This window comes from Lagenorhynchus albirostris, chromosome 2 (assembly GCF_949774975.1).
Source record: "Lagenorhynchus albirostris chromosome 2, mLagAlb1.1, whole genome shotgun sequence".
Classification (NCBI taxonomy): Eukaryota; Metazoa; Chordata; class Mammalia; order Artiodactyla; family Delphinidae; genus Lagenorhynchus; species Lagenorhynchus albirostris.
In genome coordinates, this window is record NC_083096.1 from 69,691,990 (window position 1) to 69,712,861 (window position 20,872).

General features: G+C 51.1%; 4 protein-coding genes and 1 long non-coding RNA gene across 6 annotated transcripts; 2 read left to right on the forward strand and 3 right to left on the reverse strand.

Annotated features, from left to right (window-relative positions):
- Positions 1-229: 229 nt before the first annotated feature.
- On the reverse strand, positions 230-5,869 carry LOC132511471 (uncharacterized). The gene is made up of 3 exons (XR_009537622.1): positions 5,699-5,869; positions 4,001-4,806; positions 230-760 (listed from the first exon to the last, which is right to left on the reverse strand). It is a non-coding gene; the product is annotated as an uncharacterized LOC132511471 (long non-coding RNA).
- On the forward strand, positions 2,513-7,885 carry NR1I3 (nuclear receptor subfamily 1 group I member 3). Its single transcript, XM_060134643.1, is given in 15 exon segments — positions 2,513-2,543; positions 2,546-2,618; positions 4,047-4,108; positions 4,111-4,161; positions 5,327-5,407; positions 5,410-5,494; positions 5,718-5,746; positions 5,749-5,859; positions 6,075-6,132; positions 6,134-6,218; positions 6,459-6,554; positions 6,556-6,595; positions 6,775-6,895; positions 7,755-7,839; positions 7,841-7,885. Coding segments are annotated over 15 exon segments (1,053 nt in total).
- TOMM40L (translocase of outer mitochondrial membrane 40 like) lies at positions 7,071-11,709 on the reverse strand. Of its 2 annotated transcripts, XM_060134629.1 has the most exons (10): positions 11,584-11,709; positions 11,114-11,364; positions 10,755-10,822; positions 10,361-10,453; positions 9,989-10,090; positions 9,736-9,841; positions 9,424-9,546; positions 9,184-9,260; positions 8,889-8,991; positions 7,071-8,749 (listed from the first exon to the last, which is right to left on the reverse strand). In XM_060134629.1, exons 2-10 carry the CDS (start codon positions 11,226-11,228, stop codon positions 8,610-8,612), a joined length of 927 nt encoding a protein of 308 aa, XP_059990612.1. In that variant the 5' UTR covers positions 11,229-11,364; positions 11,584-11,709; the 3' UTR covers positions 7,071-8,609. The 2 variants fall into 2 exon arrangements, with proteins under 2 accessions (XP_059990612.1, XP_059990618.1); XM_060134635.1 differs by lacking the exon at positions 9,424-9,546.
- Positions 11,710-13,743: 2,034 nt separating this feature from the next.
- Positions 13,744-14,724, forward strand: APOA2 (apolipoprotein A2). The gene is made up of 3 exons (XM_060141852.1): positions 13,744-13,815; positions 14,081-14,213; positions 14,598-14,724. Exons 1-3 carry the CDS (start codon positions 13,764-13,766, stop codon positions 14,722-14,724), a joined length of 312 nt encoding a protein of 103 aa, XP_059997835.1. The 5' UTR covers positions 13,744-13,763.
- Positions 14,725-17,060: 2,336 nt separating this feature from the next.
- Positions 17,061-20,655, reverse strand: FCER1G (Fc epsilon receptor Ig). Its single transcript, XM_060134667.1, has 5 exons — positions 20,182-20,655; positions 18,230-18,321; positions 18,034-18,069; positions 17,580-17,600; positions 17,061-17,425 (listed from the first exon to the last, which is right to left on the reverse strand). The coding sequence occupies exons 1-5, from the start codon at positions 20,228-20,230 to the stop codon at positions 17,363-17,365; spliced, it is 261 nt and encodes an 86-aa protein (XP_059990650.1). The 5' UTR covers positions 20,231-20,655; the 3' UTR covers positions 17,061-17,362.
- Positions 20,656-20,872: the final 217 nt, after the last annotated feature.

The window sequence follows — 20,872 nt, forward strand, 5'->3', positions numbered from 1 at the left end:
GACTGAGATTTGGACCTTATGCCAGTGTGTGTGGGATCGGATTTATCCAACATAGATGTATCCAACATGTTACCCATCCCCAAAACATCCAAATAGCTTTTGAAATTACTTCTTCTGTTCACAAACGTTGGGAGAGAGAGTGCATGTGTATGTGTATACACACATACCCACTTTTTCTTTTAGAAATTCCCACCTTCTAAATTTTTAAAAATGTTTATTTTATGTTGGACTATAGTTGATTTACAATGTTGTGTTGGTTTCAGGTGTACAGCAAAGTGATTCAGTTATACATATACATATATCAATTCTTTTTCAAATTCTTTTCCCATTTAGCTGATTACAGAATACTGAGCAGAGTTCCCTGTGCTATATAGTAGGTCCTTGTTGGTTATTTATTTTAAATATAGTAGAGTGTACCTGTCAATCCCAAACTCCCAATTTATCCTTCCCTCCCATCTTTCCCCTTTGGTAACCGTAAGTTTGTTTTCTGTCTGTGAGTCTGTTTCTGTTTTGTAAATAAGTTCATTTGCATCATTTTTTGGATTCCATATGGAAGCGATATCATATTTGTCTTTCTCTGTCTGACTTACTTCACTCAGTATGATAATCTCCAGGTCCATCCGTGTTGCTGCAAATGGCATTATTTCATTCTTTTTAATGGCTGAGTAATATTCCATTGTATATATGTACCACATCTTTATCCATTCGTCTGTCGATGGACATTTAGGTTGCTTCCATGCCTTGGCTATTGTAAACAGCGCTGCAATAAATATTGGGGTGCATGTATCATTCCAAACTATGGTTTTCTCCAGATATATGCCCAGGAGTTGGATTGCTGGATCATACCGTAGCTCTAGTTTTAGTTTTTTAAAGGAACCTCCATACTGTTCTCCATAGTGGCTGCACAAATTTACATTCCCACCAACAGTGTAGTAGGGTTCCCTTTTCTCCACACCCTCTCCACCATTTATTGTTTGTAGACTTTTTGATGATGGCCATTCTGACTGGTGTGAGGTGATATCTCATGACAGTTTTGATTTGCATTTCTCTAATAATTAGCAATGTTGAGCATATTTTCAACTGCCTCTTGGCCATCTGGACACATGCACACTCTTTACACTTGCAAAAATATTCTTCAGTGTCTATTGAGCACTAGACAACCCCAGTGAAGGCTCCTACTTCTGATTCTTAAACTTATTAATTAGATGTCCTTCATCTTGGCTCTATACAAACCAGGTACATAATTTGCAGGGCCCACTGAAAAATGAAAATGCAAAGCTCCTTGTTCAAACATCATTAAGAATTTCAAGACAGGACCTCCCTGATGGCACAGTAGTTAAGAATCCACCTGCCAATTCAGGGAACACGGGTTCGAGCCCTGGTCCGGGAAGATCCCACATGCCGCAGAGAAACTAAGCCCGTGTGCCACAACTACTGAGCCCGAGTACCACAACTACTGAAGCCCGCGCGCGTAGAGCCCATGCTCCGCAACAAGAGAAGCCACCGCAATGAGAAGCCCATGCACCATGACTAGAGAAAGCCCGTGCACGGCAACGAAGACCCAACACAGCCAAAAATAGATAAATAAATTTATTAAAAAAAAAAAGAATTTCAAGACAGTGGCAATATCAGAGCATTAAACCAAGCCCAAGATTCCTCTGAGCACAGAGCCTGTGTGACTGCACAGGGCACACTCCCATGATGCCAGCTCTGGTGCAAGAGGCCCCAGATCAATCCCATATATCTAATGTTTTAGAGGCTATTCTGATTTAATTCTCAGCCCTCCCTTCTCGGGAAGTGGGACCTCTTCTAGCTCTTTACATAAGCCCTTAATTAGCCCCCAGTCTCTTTTGAAGAACTTTCCTTTTGGGAGCTTTGTACAATTGTAATGCCTATTCTGTTTTTCTGTTTTTTTGTGGTTTTTTTTGCGGTAAGTGGGCCTCTCGCTGTTATGGCCTCTCCTGTTGCAGAGCACAGGCTCCGGACGCGCAGGCTTAGCGGCCATGGCTCACGGGCCCAGCCACTCCACGGCATGTGGAATCTTCCCGGACCGGGGCACAAACCCGTGTCCCCTGCATCGGCAGGCGGACTCTCAACCACTGTGCCACCAGGGAAGCCCATGCCTATTCTTTTACTGTTGACATACGTCATGTGAAAAAGCTTGTTCTCTCCCTCTCTCCTCAGCAATAGGGAACATCTACATGAATCTGATAAGGAGCAGTTTCTATCCTTGTTTTCCAGATACTGAGGGCCGTAATCCCTAACTCTAAACACTAGCAGCTCTTGAGCTCAAGGGGAAAGCAGGGTCAGAGTGGGAAGAGAAGCAGGTAGGAAAACTTTCGGGGTCCAGAGACTAAAAGCAATTAAGTGCAGATAATGCAGGGGGTCAGGCCGAGGGCAGGTTTGGGAAGAGGCTCTGCAGAAGGGGAAGAAGGTCAAGGGTGGTCCAGAGCCGACTGATAACCCCTCTGACATTCAGGGGCCTGTGACAGCCACTGCAACACCTGACGCCATGGTCCGTGAGGAGGATGAGCAGAGGAATTGTGCGTGTGCAGGAACTGAGCCACAGGCCATCCCTTCCAGGCCCTGACTTCTGAGGACTGCAAGGGTTTCTTCAGGTGAGAACCTCCTCCCCAGCAGAAACGCCCTCCCAAACTGCCTGCCAGGCAGCCTTTAAGCCCTGGCACATGCCCAAGCTTGTCCAGTTACATCACTCCTGCATCTTGAAGCCTGACTACCCTGTGGCTAGCACGCTGCAAACTGCCAGCCTCAACACTTGTATAAACATGAGGCAAAATAACAGAGGGAAGGCTGAGTGCTTGTCCTATGGACACAACCCCTTGGTCAAGGGTACTCACTACCTGCAAAGCACCAAACTAGTACAGCACCAACTAGGCTCTCCTGACTGATTCTGTGCCCCCCTGGAAATGCTTGAGATGCGTTGTATCCTCTCTACCCCTAGGGACCTCTGGGCACAGCTCAGAGTAGCCCATGTCACCACAGATTTTTTTTTTTTTTTTGTCCACTTGCCTTGCGGGATCTTAGTTCCCCAACCAGGGATTGAACCCCAGGCCCTCGGCGGTGAAAGCGCATAGTCCTAACTGAAACGGTGCACCTCAGATTGGGACTCGAACACAGCCTAGACCCAGATCGGGACTTGAACCCTCTCGGCCAGGACTCGAACCCGGCCAAAACCTACGGTCTTCCAACTGAGATCACATACCTGGTTTCAGGACTTAATGACGCTCAGGTTCTTGATGTCTCATCACAGAAAGAATTCAGTGAGAGACAAAGCGATAGGTAAGAAATGGATTTATTTAGAGAGAAACACACTCCCCACACAAAGTGTGGGCCACCTCAGAAGGTGAGAAAAGGCACCAGGGTCTGGGGTTGTCAGTTTTTATAGCGGTGGGTATTTTCATATGCTAATGAGTGGGAGGAGTATTCCAGCTATTTCAGGAAGGGGCGGGGATTTCCAGGAATTGGACCACCGCCCACTTTTTGATCCCAGGTGGGCCTGGTAACTGTCATGGCCCTGTGGGTGTGTCATTTAGCTTGCTGATGTGTTACAGTGAGCGTATACTGAGGCTCAAGGTCTAGTGGAACTCGACTTGTCTGCCATCTTGGACCCATTTGGTTCTAATCAGTTTATGTCATGTCCTTGGGCTATGTCATTCTTTCAAAGGTTGTGCCCTGCCCCTTCCCTCCTGTTTCATAACCACTGGACTGCCAGGGAATTCTCACCATAGTTTTTTTTTTTTTTTTTGCGGTACGCGGGCCTCTCACTGTTGGGGCCTCTCCCGTTGCGGAGCACAGGCTCCAGACGCGCAGGCTCAGCGGCCATGGCTCACGGGCCCAGCCGCTCCGCGGCAAGTGCGACCCGGACTGGGGCACGAACCCGTGTCCCCTGCATCGGCAGGCGGACTCTCAACCACTGCGCCACCAGGGAAGCCCCATAGTTTCTTTTTGACCATTTCATTTCAGCCCCTCACATACCTACCTGCTCGCTGCCATCCCCAACCCTCACAATGTCTCTGTCTTCTCAGGCAAACAGTCTGCAAAAGCACAGGTCTCACGTGCCCCTTTGCTGGAAGCTGGAAGGTCAACAAGGCCCAGCCTGCAGGTTGCAGAAGTGCCTAGATGCTGGCATGAAGAAGGACAGTGAGTTGGCCCTTTTCCATCCCGAGAATCCACTATGTTCCTCCACTGACTATGCTTTGCCCTTGTTCCCACAGCGTATTCTCCACAGGGCAGGCAGAGTAAGCTTTGTGAAACAAGTCAGACAATGTCACTATTCTGCTCAAAACCTCCAAGGGCTCCTCCTCCCTCTTATGGTCCATGATCTCATGGGCCAGCTCCTCCATACCACCTCTCAGATTTCACTTCCGACTCTTCCCCTTGCTCAACCCATCCCAGCCACACTGACGTCAATGCCATTCTCAAACACACCAAGCACACTCTTCTCAAGACTGTTGTAACTTATACTTGCACTCGCCATTGCCTCTACCTGGAATGCTCTTCCCTTAGATATTTATATGGCTTGATTTTACTCTTCCATCTCTCAAATATAGTGCCTGTCACTTAGTAGGTACTTGATAATTGTTGAATTATTTAACGTTTTTTTCTCTGTGCCAGGTAATAAGGCTCTGCCCCCAAAAGATAATGTAACTCATATTCAACTTAAAGTAACAGAAATCAACTTGTCCAAGTCCACTCGGCTGAAAAGTTGTAGAGTCAGTATTCACCAGACCCTTGCTTTCTCCATGACGTCACACTGCTTCTCAATATGGAGCAGTGGAAAGGAAACTGTAGAAGTCAAAAAATCTTGAATTCAGTCTACATCACGTAAGTATTTTGTGACCTTGGACCTGTCACTGGAATGTCAGTTTCTGAAAAATATGGATAATAACACCTGCCCTCTCCACCCACAGGATTGTTTCATTCAGTGAGACTTAACCTCAGAAGCTTTGAAATTATAAAGCTATGCAAACATAGGGTGATGTTTTTGGTATCACAATCCCTCCCTCTTCAGTGCTCCCCCAGAAGTCAAACATCTCCGTATACTATTCCCACTTTATTGTCCATCCTTTTTTTCCTTCCCACAGTGCATTGTTTTCTGCTGCAGTGCCTCACAGGTCGGGGAAAGTGTACAGGAATCCCCTACCACCTGGAGCCCCTGGGACTTCAGCCAAGCCCAAGGAGGCCTCAAGAACTCTCCTCCCTCCCCGCGTCCTTCATTACGCAGCGTCCGAGGGCCCCAGACCAGGGGCTGACAGAGGAAGGTGCTCTCTGCTAGTCTAATAGTTTTGTCACATCCCTTCCCCAGGCACAATGATCGCATCGGCAGAAGCCCGGGCGTTGCGGTAAGCAAGACAGGCCCAGCGGCGGGCACAGCAAGCATCGAGGCAGCTGAGGAGAAAGAGCTAGTCCAGACACTGCTGGGGGCCCAAACTCGCCACGTGGGTGCCATGTTTGACCCGTTTGTTCAGTTCAGGGAGAGCATTTCCAGGATTCAAGCTGAAATATGACCAAAAGAGTGCCCAAGGAGGCTGGCCTGAGGGAGGGGGCCGTGTGCCACGCACCAGTAGAGGACAGGACTTCTCCAGAACCCCAGCCGAGGCAGACTCCTTAGCCCGGAACCCTTCCAAGATAAAGCTGGAGAGGCCTAAAAGAGATCCCTAGGACCGGGGCCTCTCACCCAGGCTCTGACCTCTGCAGCCTCCAGCTCATCTGTTCCTCCATCACCAGCACTGTCCACCCAGTTCCCTGCACTGCCTCTGCTCACACATTTCGCAGACATCAACACTTTCATGGTACAGCAAATCATCAGGCTCACCAAGGACCTGCCCCTTTCGGTATGTGACCTCCCCTTACCTTTCAGGAAGAAAACACTCCAGTAAATTATAATCCCACCCTCACCACCACCCCCGCCCCCAAAAAAGGTCACTAACCAAACTAACCCATCCCTCAGCCTTTTCAAGTAGCAGGTCTTGAATTCCCAGCTTTTAAGTGTCTCAATCAGAACCGGGAGTTCCTTTCCCTCTCTGAAGTTCAGGCTAGAGTCTAAAGAGCAGGTTTCCTGCTCTGGCCCATGGAGGACCAGATCTCCCTTCTCAAGGAAGCAGCTGTAGAAATGTCACATTGCACTCAATGCCACTTTGTGTCTCCAAACACAAAACTTCCTCTGCGGGCTTCTTTGCTACACAGTAGAAGATGGAGTGCATGGTGAGATGGTGCTAGAACAGTAGAGGACATGCATCCCTTCGGTATGGTATGTGGTGAGGTGACCTGAAGGCTCCTAAGCCTGGTGGTGCAATGGTTAGGAATCCGCCTGCCAATGCAGGGGACACGGGTTCAAGCCCTGGTCTGGGAAGATCCCACATGCCGCGGAGCAACTCAGCCCGTGCGCCACAACTACTGAGCCTGTGCTCTACAGCCCGAGAGCCACAACTACGAAGCCCGTGTCCCTGGAACCCACCGTGGGGTTCCAGGAAGTTTTTGGAGTTCTCTTCGGCTTCCATAGGACACTGCACCAACTGCAGCTCCAGGAGCCTGGAGTATGTGTTCGTGGCTGCCATGGCCCTCTTCTCTCCCGGGAAGCATCCCTCAAAGCCCAGAAGCTTTTGTTCCACCACCTCTGCCCAAACTCCCAGCTCCTTGAATCCATCCATCCAGGCCTTTTAGTCTTCAAACCTGTGGAATGGGTCTATCCCAGTCTTGGCTCCCCGGGGCACCATGCAGGCCACCCGCAACCTCCCACCTTGTCCTTCCCCACTCCCTATCTTACAGACCGGCCTGGGATAACCCAGAGAGAGGGGACTGATCAGTTGCAAGAGGAGACAGCGCTGACTCTGCAGAGCTATATCAAAGGCCAGCAGCAAAATCCCCGGGACCGGTACAGTGGGACTGGACACGTGGAGGCTGCGCCAGGGTGGGAAGGAGTTAGGGAGACACTGAACTCAGGATGAGTGCTTTTACTGTCCTTTCCTTTGGGAAACCAGGGCCCCTGGGGGTCTAGTCCTTCCCTCCCATCTCATAGAGTTCCGGCATTCAAATTGCTCCTACTGCTGTTTCATCTCACTTTTCCCAGATTTTTTTATTCAGGAGAGATGCAAAGTAGTAGCTCACAGGCTCGGTATAATAGCATTCCTGAGATTGATGACATCCATCACCTCACCAATCCAACTCCTCCAGACTAAAACAGACTTTCAAGAATCTTGTTCACTCTCTTTCCTTGGCCCTTCCCCTCCTTCTCCATTGGTCCAATTCCTTTTCCATTCCCCTTGAAGTTATGGTCATTCAGTTTCATGGCCAATGCCAGCCCCTGGTTCAACAGTCCATGATCTAACCAGGCTCTGAAGTGCACTCCACTTCTGTCTTGCTTATTCCTCAATTTGCCAGTTTGGCCAGAAGAGGGTTGCTTTATACCATAGAACACACCCACCTTCTAGAACCTGCTCTAGAAGGCCAGATCCTCGGATTCCACACAGCTGAATATCTGGCAAAGTCTGGGGCTTCCTTCACACTCGGCCCTCTGAGCTCTGGGTTCAAGAAAAACGGCATGGTGAGAGAAGTCGGTGTCAGATAGAGGCCCCACTGGGGACCTTTGGAGCTTCTGATACATTTGTCACATCAGAGCGTATTTTCCCTAATGTTCAGACCTAGCTTCACAGAGAGGCAGTTTAGGGGGTCAGGGCCTCAGGACAAGACTCTCAGCTGCCTATCTCTCTTCTCCTTCCCTGGTGACCCCAAAGGTTTCTATATGCGAAGCTGCTGGGCCGGTTGGCTGATCTCCGAAGCATTAACAACGCATGTTGGTACCAAATCGAGACCATCCAGGGGACTGTCCACCATGGTGCCACTGCTCCAGGAGACCTGCAGCTGAGGCCCAGTTCGCCTCCTTCCCCAGACCACCTGGACATGCTGGACTGGAAAGGGGAAAACACTCGGACCAGAGGCTGGAGCCAGTAAACAGGGAGCCCACTGGTTGCAGTGAAAGATCAAAGCAATGTCTGCCTCTTCATGCGGTAACGGGGAGAATGAGGGGTGGCCATGGGGACAAAGTTGTTCTCTGGAAGCACAGAAGATGGGGAAGGAGGAAGCCTCAGGGCTAAGAGGTAAAGAAGCTCCGTCTGGGAATAGGTGGGCCCCACTTTCTGGGGTCAAAGATTTAGCCCTTCAGCCCTTCTTTCCCAGCCTTGGGAAACTCTGGGATGGAAAACAGGATGGGAGCTAATGCCATGCAGATTTTTCTGCTCTGAAGAGGAAGAGGCTAGGAGCTTCAATCCATAAGGAAATGAAGGAGGTGGGAGTGAGGGGAGAAAATGCAGCCAGACAGACGCGTTAATTCTTCTCCCTTAGTCCAGAGCCATAAGAGTATGGGAAGATGAAACTGGGGCTGATGGCAGAGGTGGGAGCCTCAAACCACTGCGTCAGCAGCTGCCTCTGTGGCAGCTCCAGTTCTGAGGAGGGCATGTATTGTCCCCACTCTGCTCCTGGGACCTAGAGGTCACCCAGCAAGGTGGGCTCTTGAGAGGGGCCTAGTTCCTGGCCCCAGGGCACCTGACTGAGAGATTCCAGCTGTTATGGGGGCTGGCTCTGGGACAACCTCAGCCCACAGTGACGCTGAAACCACAGTGGAATCTGTTGCGCCAGTGATTAAGGAAGGCTCCGAGGGCGAGGGTGACGGGCAGCGGGGGCATCTTCTTCTCCAGCACAGCACCCACACACCAGTTACTATCCACCAAGCCTGTTGGGGAAGAGAATATACACTAGGTTATCTAACAGGGCTCGGAGAAAGGGGCCAGCAGAGGAAGGCGGAGCTTCCCTCCCGCTGTCCCCCACCCCAATCCCTCAGCACCTCCGAATGTCATCTGAATAACCCTCACCTCTAAATACCATGTTGGCCTGGGGCAGAGTCAGGTGGTAACCAAAGGAGAAAGTTGTGTCTTGTAGCCTCGTATTTGCCTCAAACTCCACTCCAACCTGAACCTGAGAACCATGGGCAAGGATGGGAGAGGGATCTGTCTCAGTGAAGACTAGAGGAGTCCTGACAGGGGATCAGCAGAATGGAGGTGCGCATGAAACGTGTATGTAGCGAGGGTAGGAAGAATAGTGGGTCAGCAGGGCCTGTGGAGGTTGGAAGGGACTCGTTGCGGCAGGGGATGGGATCAGTAGACTCACCTGTTCATTCGCCTTGTGGTAATAACTTGCATGGGCCCCACCTGATCCCACATTCAAGGTAGCTACCCAGTGCACAGCTGTCAAAACCAAAGTACAACAAAAACACACACACACACACACACACAAAAATAAAAAACCAAAGTACAAGTGAAAAGGAGCGTTACTGTAATAGAACACAGGCCAGGACCCCAGCCAAGTCCAGAATTTCCCTCCCTGTCACTATTCCTCCTCACCCCATACCCGAGTACTTCCCAGCCAGTGTCAAAATGGCCCCCTCTTCGCCTGGCCGCCGGTGATAAACTAGCTCTCCTCCCAACACCAGCCGATGAGTGAGGCTCTGCAGGAAGTGAGCAACCATGATCACTGTGGGGTGGGGAGACATGGAGTCACTCACAGAGACAGGCCCTCTACCTCACCCCCAGCAGCCCCCCACCCCAGCCTGCCCCAGAAAGTTTCTTTTCTAATCCCTGAACTGTACAGACCATGAAGAGGCATAGCCAGCATTAGCAAGTGGGCAGCCAAGACAAAAAGAACCCTGTACCAATTCCTCACCCGATTCCCCAATCAGGTCAGGATTTCCTAGGGTCAGAGTGGCTGTGTAGTCATCTCCCCGATACTCGCCATCAAACTGCCACGTCAGGAACTTGGCCTGCTGCGTCTGGGTAGGGAGAGGGAGAAGTAAAATCTCCCTCCCGCTTTATGATCACTGTTGCCTCTGCTCCTCTCCCTGAGCCCCCAGAGCAGGACACTCATGGGGCAGAAAGAGGAAATGCTTCAGTAGATGAAGGCAGGAACCATGGGTCACCTGGAAGACAGCCTTGGCTCGGAGCCGCTCTGCCAAGAGGAGCAGGACCTGGGCGTTGAGGCTGCCACTGCTGTCCATGTCCCCGACCACAGTGGGGAACACCTGTTGAAGAGTGTCCAGAGTAAGACTGAGCTGGGTGGCACCACTCACTCTAATCCAAATGTAGGATTTCTTTAACGGTACCCGGCGCCCCCTAGTGGAGCCACAAGGACAAACTCCCAGCTCATCACAAATGTTTCCCCACCCTCTCCCAAGAAACACAGAGGAGGTGCCCTGCCCATTCTTCCTCATAACACACACATTTCCTCCTCCTCTACACCTGGGTCCTAGCTGGGCTTTTAGGGAGATAACCCAGGTGTGTGGAGCCCTCACCTCAGTTGGGCTAAGTTGCCAGTCCCCTGCATAGGCCGCATGGAGGTGATAGCCCGGCAAGCCCAGAGCACTCATGTGCACAGTGTGAGCCACCTAAGGAAAGAGAGGTTGATGGAGGAGAGAGCATCTCTGCTCTATTTCAATCCCCCATCCCACCCTTCATCTTGTCCCCATCCAGCAGGTCTTTTAAGAAACCCAAACATTACAACATATACAGAGGGTCACCAGATTAAAAGCAACAAGTCCCACAGGCAAAGGAAGTAAAGAGAGCCCCCATATTCTCTCTCTTTTGTCCCATATAGCCTGGCTAAGGCTGGAGCACAAAGGAAAGGAGAAGAGGATCCAGAGACAGGCAGGGAGGAATTGAAAGGAGGGGCCAGAAAAGTGGGAGCACCTGGAAATGGCTGCTCAGAACCTTGTTGACAACGAGCTTCACTCCCTCCATCTGTGCTGGGAATACATCTGAAGTGGGTGGAGGGGAGGGGAAGGGAAGGAATAAGCACAGGCAAGGAACCCCTACCCCATGAAGTAGTCTCCCCTTTCAATCCCATAGAAACTGCTTTGGAGGAATTGACCTCCTTTCAAGTCCTGTAACAGGAAGTGCTCCGCTGCACTGAGCACCTGATCCTCCCTGAGGCTGCCCGCCCCAGCTGTGATCTCCCCTTTTCTGCTCCCATCACTGGACACCCACCATTCAAGACCCTCCCCTTCTCTGCCCCTTCAACTTGAGACACCTAGATGCCAAGTTCTCACCTTTGCATAGCCGGTGCAGCTCATCGAAGCTCCCAGGGTTGGGGAGAGGTTCCTCTCGACGGGGGCTCCGGCGGGGCAAAGCCCCCATCGGTGCCAGGCCCAATGTGTTCCCCATTTCAGTCCAGAGGTCAGGGGAGGGGCCGGGGTTCGCCTGGGAAAGGACGCTATTGCTCCCTCTACCCCGCACGGGCCCCACCCCCCATTATCCGGCTCCCCAGTCCCAGAAACTTCCACATGGTCCGACGCTAGACCTGGAACAGGAAAAGTGGGGGGAGAGGGCACCGGTGGGGAGCTTGAACCCAGGCACACTCCCATCCCATCTTGAATCCCTCACCCCCACCTGTCACCCCTGTACCCTCCCCCACTCTCTAATCCTAGCCTCCACCACAGACCTCACCCAGCTTCCTAGCCTTTCTGCTCTTCATTCCTATGCCTCAAGGTGAGGCTTGCAATGGAGCAATAACCCTTACCGTCTCACACCATCATGCTGCCCCTTTCCCCCAGGCACACCCCGGTCATCTTGATGGGGGCAGCCATCTTGAATGATGGCAGAACTGCGGCTTCACGTTGCATTCCCAGCGTAGTCATGAACACCATCTTGGAACCGGGCGAAAAAAAAAGGTTTCAGAGACCCAACCCTCCCTTGATTGGGCTCCGCCCAATCGATTAAAAAAAAAAAAAAAAAAAAGGCTGCCTGGCCGCTGAGCATGGGCCAGTGGGAGAGGAGGACGCAAAGGAGTGGCAGACCTCTCATCGTGAGAGCTCCAACCCGGCACTGCAGAGACAGACGGGACTTGCTAGTAGCTGCTTAGACTTACTCAAGTAGATGGCCTTAGATCGCCCTGCCTTTCCAAGGTCGGGAAAAACCTTTGAGCGTGCAAGACACTAGAGGGAGCATCTTGGAGCTTGAGCCACTGAAGTTCCCTCCACCATATAGCCTGGAGACGCGTTTTGTGAAGGGTGGCGGAGGGAACGACTGTGAAAACTTCTTTCGAACACCGCTTCGGAACACCCCTAGGCGCCCCCCACCCTCCCAGGCCCTGGGGACTCCCCCTCACAGTCCTGAACAGTACACAGTACACCTCCAAATGAGTTCGACGCACAGGTACAGCTCTCCGTAGGCAAATGGACCTACACTTCCCTCCTGGAGGTCTGCACCTCTCAAAGTTGGCGCTCTTGTCCTCTTGGTAGAATGGGAATGGGTGTGAGAATTTGGGGTAGAGGAACAGGGGCTGCAGCCTTAATTCTAGCAGAACTATTCCCTGAAACAATTGACCCCTGAAGTTAATCCTTCCTTCCCTGGTTCCTTAGGCAGAGTTGGCAAATAAAATCGAGGAATATGGACTCCTGCCCTCAATGCGCTCCACTCCAAAGCTACAGACAAGTCAATGGAGTGCCCTTCAAGAACTAAGTGCTCCACAGGGGAATAGTTGAAGATAGAATAAGATTTCTTAGGCTCTGGTCGCCTCCCCACTAGCTCTCACATCACCACTCCCATCTCCCAGGAATGCTCTACGTATACTTTGAGGGCAAAAGGATGAAAGATACAGATACTTCTGATATCTATTTAGCTGGTTTCACCCAAATTCCTTGGGCCTGGGGAATGCACCTCTGCCTTCCCTCACAGTCAGGGCTGGGACAAGGGTCAGGGCCTTGGTCAGAGGGCTGCTTTGGCTCCTGCTGACTCATATTGGCTGACCACTGCCTGGAACCGGTAAGGTGATCAAATGCCCAGAGACCTTCAACCTTTATCCTTGGTAGAAGCCTCTCATTCACCTCTTTTCCTGCCAGAGCGCTCCAATTCAGGGGGAGGGCAGCAGACGCTTTCTGAATTTGTTTTATTGGGGGTGGGCTGTGCTCACGGATCGGCTCCAGTGTTTTCTCTCCCATCTCATTCATTACACATTAACTCAAAAAGGTACAGAGTCAATCACACCTGGCCTCTGGCCCTAACCTAAACTGTCCTAACCTGTCCCCTCACCCCGTCTCTGATTTTATGTCCTTTCTTCTGTTCCCCGGTACCTCGCTGCCAAGTTGCAGTGATGGGGGATAGGGTTGGGAGATGAAATATCCCCATAATGGGACAAAGATACCAGGGGCTGAGGGCTTGATATGTCAGAGCTTTCCAGAGAAAAAAAACCTAGGAATCCTGCTTCCTGGAGCATTCAAATCCAAGGACTACTGGGCCCAGGCCCCAAAGGAATGGATCCTGAATAAGCCTAAAGTATACCCCTTTGGTATCCATTAAGGCCTGCACCCCTTGCCTCCTACCCTGTCACCATGAGTCCCCTACGTGCTGTCCTCTCCTCCCCCCATTTCTCTAACTTGTTTACTCCAGTATAGCTCCTGCCCCACTGGACTCCTCCAAAGTACTTGTCACCTGACAGGGGGGTGGGGAAGCATACAGATATAGAGCCCCTGCCTCCCTAGCCAGGCCAGGCACAGACGGCAAGGACAGCAACGCTGACTAGGTAAAGTAAGGGAGTAAGAGGTGTGGGCAGCATCCAAAGATTTAACTGTAGAAAGGGAGGGAACCAGGTTGGCGTGGACATGTAGGTAGGGGTCTCTGGGGAGGGGCTGAAGCCCATTCGCTTCAGTGACCTTCCCTGCCCTCACCTGTTCGCAGGCCAATTTCCCTTCCATTAACACCATGAAGCTGCTTCCAATGACTGTGTTGCTCCTTACCATCTGTAGCCTTGAAGGTGGGTGTGTTATGAAGAGGGGTCCCAAGGAGGAAAAGGTGCTTGGGTCCTAGCTGCCCATCTGTCTGTTCTCCTAGGCCCAGGTCTGGCAACCAGAGAGCTTAAAAGAAAAATCATTCCCTCTCTAAAGTCCAGAAAAGTGCATCCAAAGACCTGGAGCTGGATACCTGTTTGGGGAGAGAGCTGAGAGCTGAGGCTGAATACTGGCAGAGATGTGGGACTCATTGTTGGGGACTCAGCTGAGGATGTGTGTGTGTGTGTGCAGGGGCTTTGGTTCGGAGACAGGCAGAGCTGCCGAATCTGCAGAGCCTGTTCTATCAGTACTTCCAGACTGCGACCGACTACGGCAAAGACCTGCTGGAGAAGGCCAAGGGCTCAGAGCTTCCAAACCAGGCCAAGTAAGTCTCAACAAAGGGGGTTCATGGACCAGGGGGCTATGGAGATAAAGAGGGGAAGCTGGGAGGTCCTACAGAAGACTGAGCTAAGGGGTGGGGGTTAGGGAGGATGAGGTTTAAATTGTAGAGAAAATTCCTTCATCACCCCACAGATCCCATGGACCTCTTGGACAGACAGGGGTAGCGGGAACTGGGCTTTGAATTTCTATCTGTATGGTCTGTTCTATCTCTATCTCTGCCCAGCGGAGGGCTTGCCTCTCCCCCTAGAAGCTTTGCCATGCCAGGATAGACCAGGCACTAGGGTTTGGGGACTTGGGTCTCACCTCCCACTACCAAGAAGGCCCCTACCAGTCCCTCATCCTGACTTCTAATCCCTCACATATCCAGGGCCTACTTTGAGAAGGCACAGGAGCAGCTGACGCCCCTCGTCAAGAAGGCTGGAACTGATCTGATTAACTTCTTGGACAGTATTTTGGACCTCAAAACACCGCCTGTTGCCAAGTGCGTTGCCTAGACTGTTGTCTTCCATCCCCAGCTGGCCCCTGTAACACCCACTGGCCAGGCCTAGAGCTCCTCTTCCTACCAGTCCTTGTTTTCTACGATAAATATTGAAGGAATCAAGTTGTGAGCCTGGTATGTTTTGGGGACTGGGAAAAGTAGGGGTAGTGGAGGAAGAGGAGGAGGGAGAACAAAGAGAAATCTGCTTCTTACAGGAGAGGGGTTTTGGTGTGAAGGGGTGGAGAAAGGGTTGAAGAGACCAGTGATGGAAATGACAGAGTAGGGGTGCCTGTGACTCTTCTCCAAACCCCAGGGATTTTTCTACAGGCCTGGGAATGGCCCTGCAGGAGAAACTAAAGAGACTTTGCCGTGGACATGGTACCTTGAAAGGCATGAAAAGATTCATGAACTGAATCCCTAGACTCCTGAAGGTCACGGGAAATGAGAGCACCCTTCAGAATTTCCTCTGTCATACTATGAAGAGGAGAAATCTTCCCCAAAATGAAAGGTGTCACCCAAGGCCCCTCCCTTCCCTTCTGAGCCAGGGGAACACTGTGCTTTCCCCCATCCTTCAATAAAAGACTCCTCTCCCTGAAGGCGCTCTAATGCTTCCATTTGAAACCTCTCACCTAGACCCCCTGTCTGGGAACACCCATTCCAAGCCTGTCCCCCACTATTACCTGGGTGCTATTCATGGAATTGGCCCAAGTTGTGGTAGCCGTCTTAGAGCCTGGAGCTAGTAGACGTGGTAGCCAGTTAAAGGCCTAACAGGTCTCCAACTTGATGGACATGTGGGACTTGAGAAATTTTGGTAGCTGTGATACCTGGATTAAATCAAAATGGAATGGAGGTCAGGCTGGACTGATGCAGGAGACTCACAATCCCAAAATGGGAAAATGGGCATTTTCCAATAAAAGTTTACTTCCATTTTATATTTAAAATAGTTACTTCTCTACCCTGACTCATTCGTCATATCTCATCTGAAATCACCTTTTCCCCAGACACCAGAGATAGCTCCAATTTCTTCTGTATATATATATATATTTTTTTTAATTTTTATTTTATATTGGAGTTTTGTTGATTAACGGTGTTGTGTTTCAGGTGTACAGCAGAGCGATTCAGTTATACATATACATGTATCTGTTCTATTTCAAATTCTTTTCCCATTTAGGTTATTACAGAGTATTGAACAGAGTTCCCTGTGCTATACAGTAGGTCCTTGTTGGTTATCTATTTTAACTATAGCAGTGTGTACATGTCAATCCCAAACTCCCAGTCTATCCCTCCCCCACTCATCTGTATGCTGACCAACCTCTTCAGTCTGGGCTTTAAGACCCTTACCACTCATGACTACTTTCTTCCCCTTTCTCTCTCAGTATCTATTTATTTTTTCCTCACGTGGCAAAACGTGCAGGGACACAGATCTGTCTGTCACTTGCAAGACAACATTGGACAGGTTAATTAACTTCAAAGAGCCTGAATTTCCTCACAGTGTTAATGAGTGGATCAAATGGTACGACAGGATGGAAAACACATTGAAAAGTGTAAGTCACCATGCAGTACAAAGTATTGCCCAGCATAGGGGGTTGCTAGGGGTAAGCCTGGAGACTCTGGACCCATTTGGACAGGGCTGGGATGGGATTCAGATACTACCAGGGATTCCTGCCTCAAAACAGGACAGGCACTGAGAAGGGGGATTCCTTCACCACTCACCCATGCAGTTGGAGGACCTGGCCTCCCATCTGGACCTGACTTGTTCCCCTTTGCCTTACCCTCCTCCAACCCAGACCTGGCTCCCTCAGGTCCCTCTTGCCCCAGAATCCACTGAAAACACGGTTCCCATAAAACCTTCCATTGGGAGCATCACACAAGCTTTAGTCGCACCATCCCTTCTGCATGTTTAGCTTCTCAGCTATGCTAATGCCCATAGGCATGTATATTGCGAGCTGCGCTCACACTGCTCCCTGAAGCCCACTCTGATCTGGACTGGTGACTACTTGGGGTTGGATAGCCAGGCTTCTCCGCAACCCAACCTCGTTTCCGTTGTCAGACACAGAGGGCCAAGCTGGGTGCGGAAGTCACTTCTTGGGTTCAAATGTCTCTGAATGTGCCTAGACCCCCAATACATTACTCCCTGCTCCAGCACCCTGCTAGAGAGCCTGGGGGTCAAGGGTCTCATCCTTCCCCCAGTCACAGTCAGCATTCATCCCTCAATCAAGCAGAACAGCTCTGGTCTATTAGACTATGAGTTATGGAAGGTCAGGAACTAAATTTGCCTTGTGATATTTTCAGTATCCAGCCTAGGCTAGTAGAGGCTGAGGAAATGTATGTTAAATGAATGAATGAATAGAGTCCAGTCTGCGGTAACTTTATTGATGTTAGTGCCTTCCGTTTCCATCGTTTAGTGGGAGTTGGGGACGGGGAAGCGGAGAAGGGTGGCATAAAGAGGTGAGACTAGAATATAAACATTAATGAAGAGCATCTGAGGTCTTTGACAGGGAGGAGGAACCACTGGTGTCTATTAATGGGGGGCATAGCGTCATTACAGGGATAGGGTCAGCTGGCATTAACGGCGGGGAGGCATATGTGATGCCAGCTATGAGGGCTGGGAGGAGAGTGGAAGAAGGAAGTGACCAAGGGCATCTGTTCTAAAGTTATTGTGGCGGTTTCTCATGCTTCAGGGTCTCATAAGTCTCCTGGTTCCGGGTGCTCAGGCCCTGGAGGTGGAAGTCAGAGGACAGTCAGGAGCTTGAGCCCATCACAGGGCCTCCTACCCACCCCCAGAGGCCCTACCCCTTCCAAAGTTCACTCAAAAGCCCACCCTCTTCTGCTGACTTCCTGGGACTGGGGTTGGGAGGCAGGTTCACTCACCGTGTAAATGCCATCTGATTTCTGCAGAGGTAAAAGGGCAAGGCATTAGAGACCCACATCTCCAGGGCCCCTCAGCATCTTCTTCCCTACCCCAGGAGGTATTTGTCCAGGGGTGGCTGGCCCCCTTGGGCTAGAGGGCACTCCCACGGGTACTCGGGGGCATGAATGCACATTTGCCCATATGGCTACCAACACACATATACACACAACATACAACACTCTCACGTACGCCTTGTCACTCTACACTTGACTCTTCCTCATCACCTGTTGAATATTTTGTGATTTGGCTAGGTGGCAGGGTGGGTAGGATGAGGTAGGAGGGGGACCTCTGAAGCTTACAGAGATCAGCACCTGAGTCCCATGCCCCCCAGAGACCGCAGATCCCAAGGCTAAAGCCCCAGAGGGGCTGAGAGACTGAAAAATTGTTGATACCCAGTTGAGGAAGGGTCCATACCTCATAGCTGGCTGTAGCTGCCTTTCGCACCTGCAGCTGGAGTAGGGGAAAGGCCATCAGTAAAGGTGGAGTTAGTGGCCCAACCCCACCTTCAAACGTTGTAGGGGAACCCCTTTTATTCCCTCTCTTTGGAGCCATGTTGCCACCACCCTCCCACTTCTCCTTCCAGCCCTCATCCCACGCTGCCCAGCCCTACCTTGAGTCGACAGTAGAGCAGGGTGAGGATAATACCATATAAAAACAGGATCGCATCCAGGATATAGCAGAGCTGAGGTTCTCCCAGGGCCGCTGAGGGGACAGAGGGTACCCATGGGGTCAGGGGCAGCAGGAAAGATCTGGTGCTCAGAGGAGAGAAAGAAAGGGCTCTGGAGGTAGGACGGGACTTGGAGGGGCACCGTCCCAGGGAAGAAACTTCATCTTCCTCTCTAGATTCCTATTTCTCTCAACTCTCCCTCTTCTTCCTCACCCTAGGCTAGGGGTAGGACAGGAAGTGTGAACTGTTCTGTTGTGATGGAACTTATAGGTTCTGAGAGTTGAGAGCTTCCCCCTCAGCCCCCAACCCTCTCTTTTTAGCACTGTGGGTTCCTCAGGCACCACTGAGCATTCCATAACCCTCAAGGGACCCATTTGAGTTCACTGAGCCAAGACCAAAACCTCGGCCCAGGGGGGTCAAGTGAGTGGAGGCGGTGACAAAGTTCAGCAAAGAAACCACAGGGGTGTCTCTGCTAAGTCCTGTGACCTGTTGCTAAGGGCTGGACAGGAAGGATGTGAGCTGAGGAAAGGAGGGAAGGCAATCACTCTATTATGGGTCATCTAGCCTCAGCCACATCGCTTTCTGTCCCCCCCCCATCCAACTAAGACACTTAAATATGTAAAAACAAGGTGCCTGCTTTCCTTGGCCTTATAGATACCGATGGCTCTGCACATAAGGCTGAGCGAGTGTCTTAGCCCAGGCTCAAGGGAATGACCACAAGCTGTATGGATTCCGGCTCCGGGTACTCTGCCCTGTTACTCACCCTGGGCCACTGAGAGAGGAAGTTTCGTGCAAGGAAAAAAATCAAATAAAGTCTGAGCTCCAGCCTCTATCTGCTCTGACCCCTATCAGAGGGCTCATGGGCATGTGACACATGGGTGAAGTACGTTTTATTCTGCGACACTCTTTCACACACGGTATTACATAAGTCTCAAAACTACCCCGTGACGGAAACACCATCGCCATTTTGTAGATGACGAAACCAAGGCTCAGAAAAGCTAAGTAATTCATTTAGGGTCATAGTGTGAAGTACCGGAGCTGGAATTAAAATTCAGGTTTTCTGCGTTCCAGGTTCGTGCCCTCTCTTTTATGCCTCAGTGTCCTTGCTCCCTCATCCCATGGCAGCAGACTGGCCGCTCACTCAGTCCTTCCATCTTCACAGCTGGGCTGGTGGAACTCCATCCCAATCCATCCCTTTTAACTTCCCCATTTTCCCTTAAGTTTCACTAACTTCTTCCTCCCCGAACCCCAGCTGTAACTATCCCTCTTCAAAACAGACGACCCAGACAGAGCGAGGAGAGTTTAGAGAACGCCTGGAGCCTCAGAGCTGCAGAGGACTTCCCATTTCTGCCTCCATTTCTCAGCTGACGTTTAGCTCTCTGGAACTGGGCATTGTACGCTGCCCCCACCCTCACATCAGCTGTGCCTTAGTGATGACCCACAGAAGCCGCAATCACGTATCTGACTACCCTTGTCTCACTCCTAAACACAAGGACAGGCCCCTGCCTTCCTGAAGGGGGCTTTATGAATATTATTTAACCAGCTAGAGATCAGCTCCCAATGGATAAGACCAAAGGCACCCCACAGAAAACGCTGATCATGAGAAACAGAATTTTCCCCCAGACCAGCTTTTCATGTCATACACCCACTCCCTTCCTCTGCCAAACTGAAGACTTACGTGTGTATCAGTCCTGAAAAAGTAAGAAGGGGACAAGAAAGGAGGGAACTACAAGCCCTGCGCCCTGACAGAGACTGGGCAGGACCAGCCGCAGGGTCTCTGTGCCCATCCTCCCAGTGCCAGCCTCCCTCTGTCTGTCCCTGCCTCAGCCCTCAGACACATGCCCTTGATTCCAACCCTGGAGCCCAGCTCACTGTCCCTCACCAAACCCTCTTACCTGCTTGTTCAACCAAAAGGATTAAGAGCAAGACCACTGCTGGAAACATCTTGGGCAGGGGCTGAGGGGCCGCGAGCTGGGGATCCGACGCTCTGACGGCACCGTGCAGCTGTGCTCTGCGAGCGGCTCCCGAGCGGCTCCCTGACCACAGCGTTGCCCCCTTCCTGCCACGCCTTCCTCTGAGCTCTGGCCCCTTCCCCTTCCTGCACTAGAGACCGGGCGGCTCCCGGAAGGGCCAACCAAGGGAGCTAGGAGATCCGGTCTCCTACGTCTCCGTCCTTCAGTGACCAAGCCCCTGCTACCGTGGAAAGAGGCAACACCCATGCTTGGGAAAGGCTATCTAAACCCGCCATCTCACTCTAGCCCTGTTCAGAGACAGAGCTCTGATAACTTGCCCCTCAAAATTCCCTAAGACCCCATGATAGCCCCTTTCTCTCCCTCCTGGAACTCTGTACCCAGTCTTCATTTGAGGAGTTTACCAATTGGTGTGGGCAGCAATGTTTGGGCAGGGAGGAAGTAAGGGAAAAAGAGGAAATGGGCAATGGAGAAGTGGAAAGGACAAGGGTCACAAAAGGGGCAGAGATGCACAGGAAAAACTGCTAAGCACTGAGTCTAACAGAGAAGTACCGGGTTAACACTCATGAGTTTCCCATCAAACTGAAAGACAGTAAGATACTGAGAAAGACATACC

Bases quoted from the DNA above. Each gene is read 5' to 3' on its own strand.
- TOMM40L (XM_060134629.1), bottom strand. From the start codon at position 11,228: ATGGGGAACACATTGGGCCTGGCACCGATGGGGGCTTTGCCCCGCCGG. The intron at 10,091-10,360 runs GTGAGGGCTCCA...ACTCTTCAACAG, and splicing joins GGCAACTTAGCCCAACTGAG to GTGTTCCCCACTGTGGTCGG. The intron at 8,750-8,888 runs GTGAGGGTTATT...CTTCCCCAACAG, and splicing joins GGCCAACATGGTATTTAGAG to GCTTGGTGGATAGTAACTGG.
- APOA2 (XM_060141852.1), top strand. From the start codon at position 13,764: ATGAAGCTGCTTCCAATGACTGTGTTGCTCCTTACCATCTGTAGCCTT. The intron at 13,816-14,080 runs GTGGGTGTGTTA...GTGTGTGTGCAG, and splicing joins TACCATCTGTAGCCTTGAAG to GGGCTTTGGTTCGGAGACAG. The intron at 14,214-14,597 runs GTAAGTCTCAAC...TCACATATCCAG, and splicing joins GAGCTTCCAAACCAGGCCAA to GGCCTACTTTGAGAAGGCAC.
- FCER1G (XM_060134667.1), bottom strand. From the start codon at position 20,230: ATGTTTCCAGCAGTGGTCTTGCTCTTAATCCTTTTGGTTGAACAAGCA. The intron at 18,070-18,229 runs GTAGGGCTGGGC...CCCCTACTCCAG, and splicing joins TGCTCTACTGTCGACTCAAG to CTGCAGGTGCGAAAGGCAGC. The intron at 17,426-17,579 runs GTGAGTGAACCT...TTCCACCTCCAG, and splicing joins AATCAGATGGCATTTACACG to GGCCTGAGCACCCGGAACCA.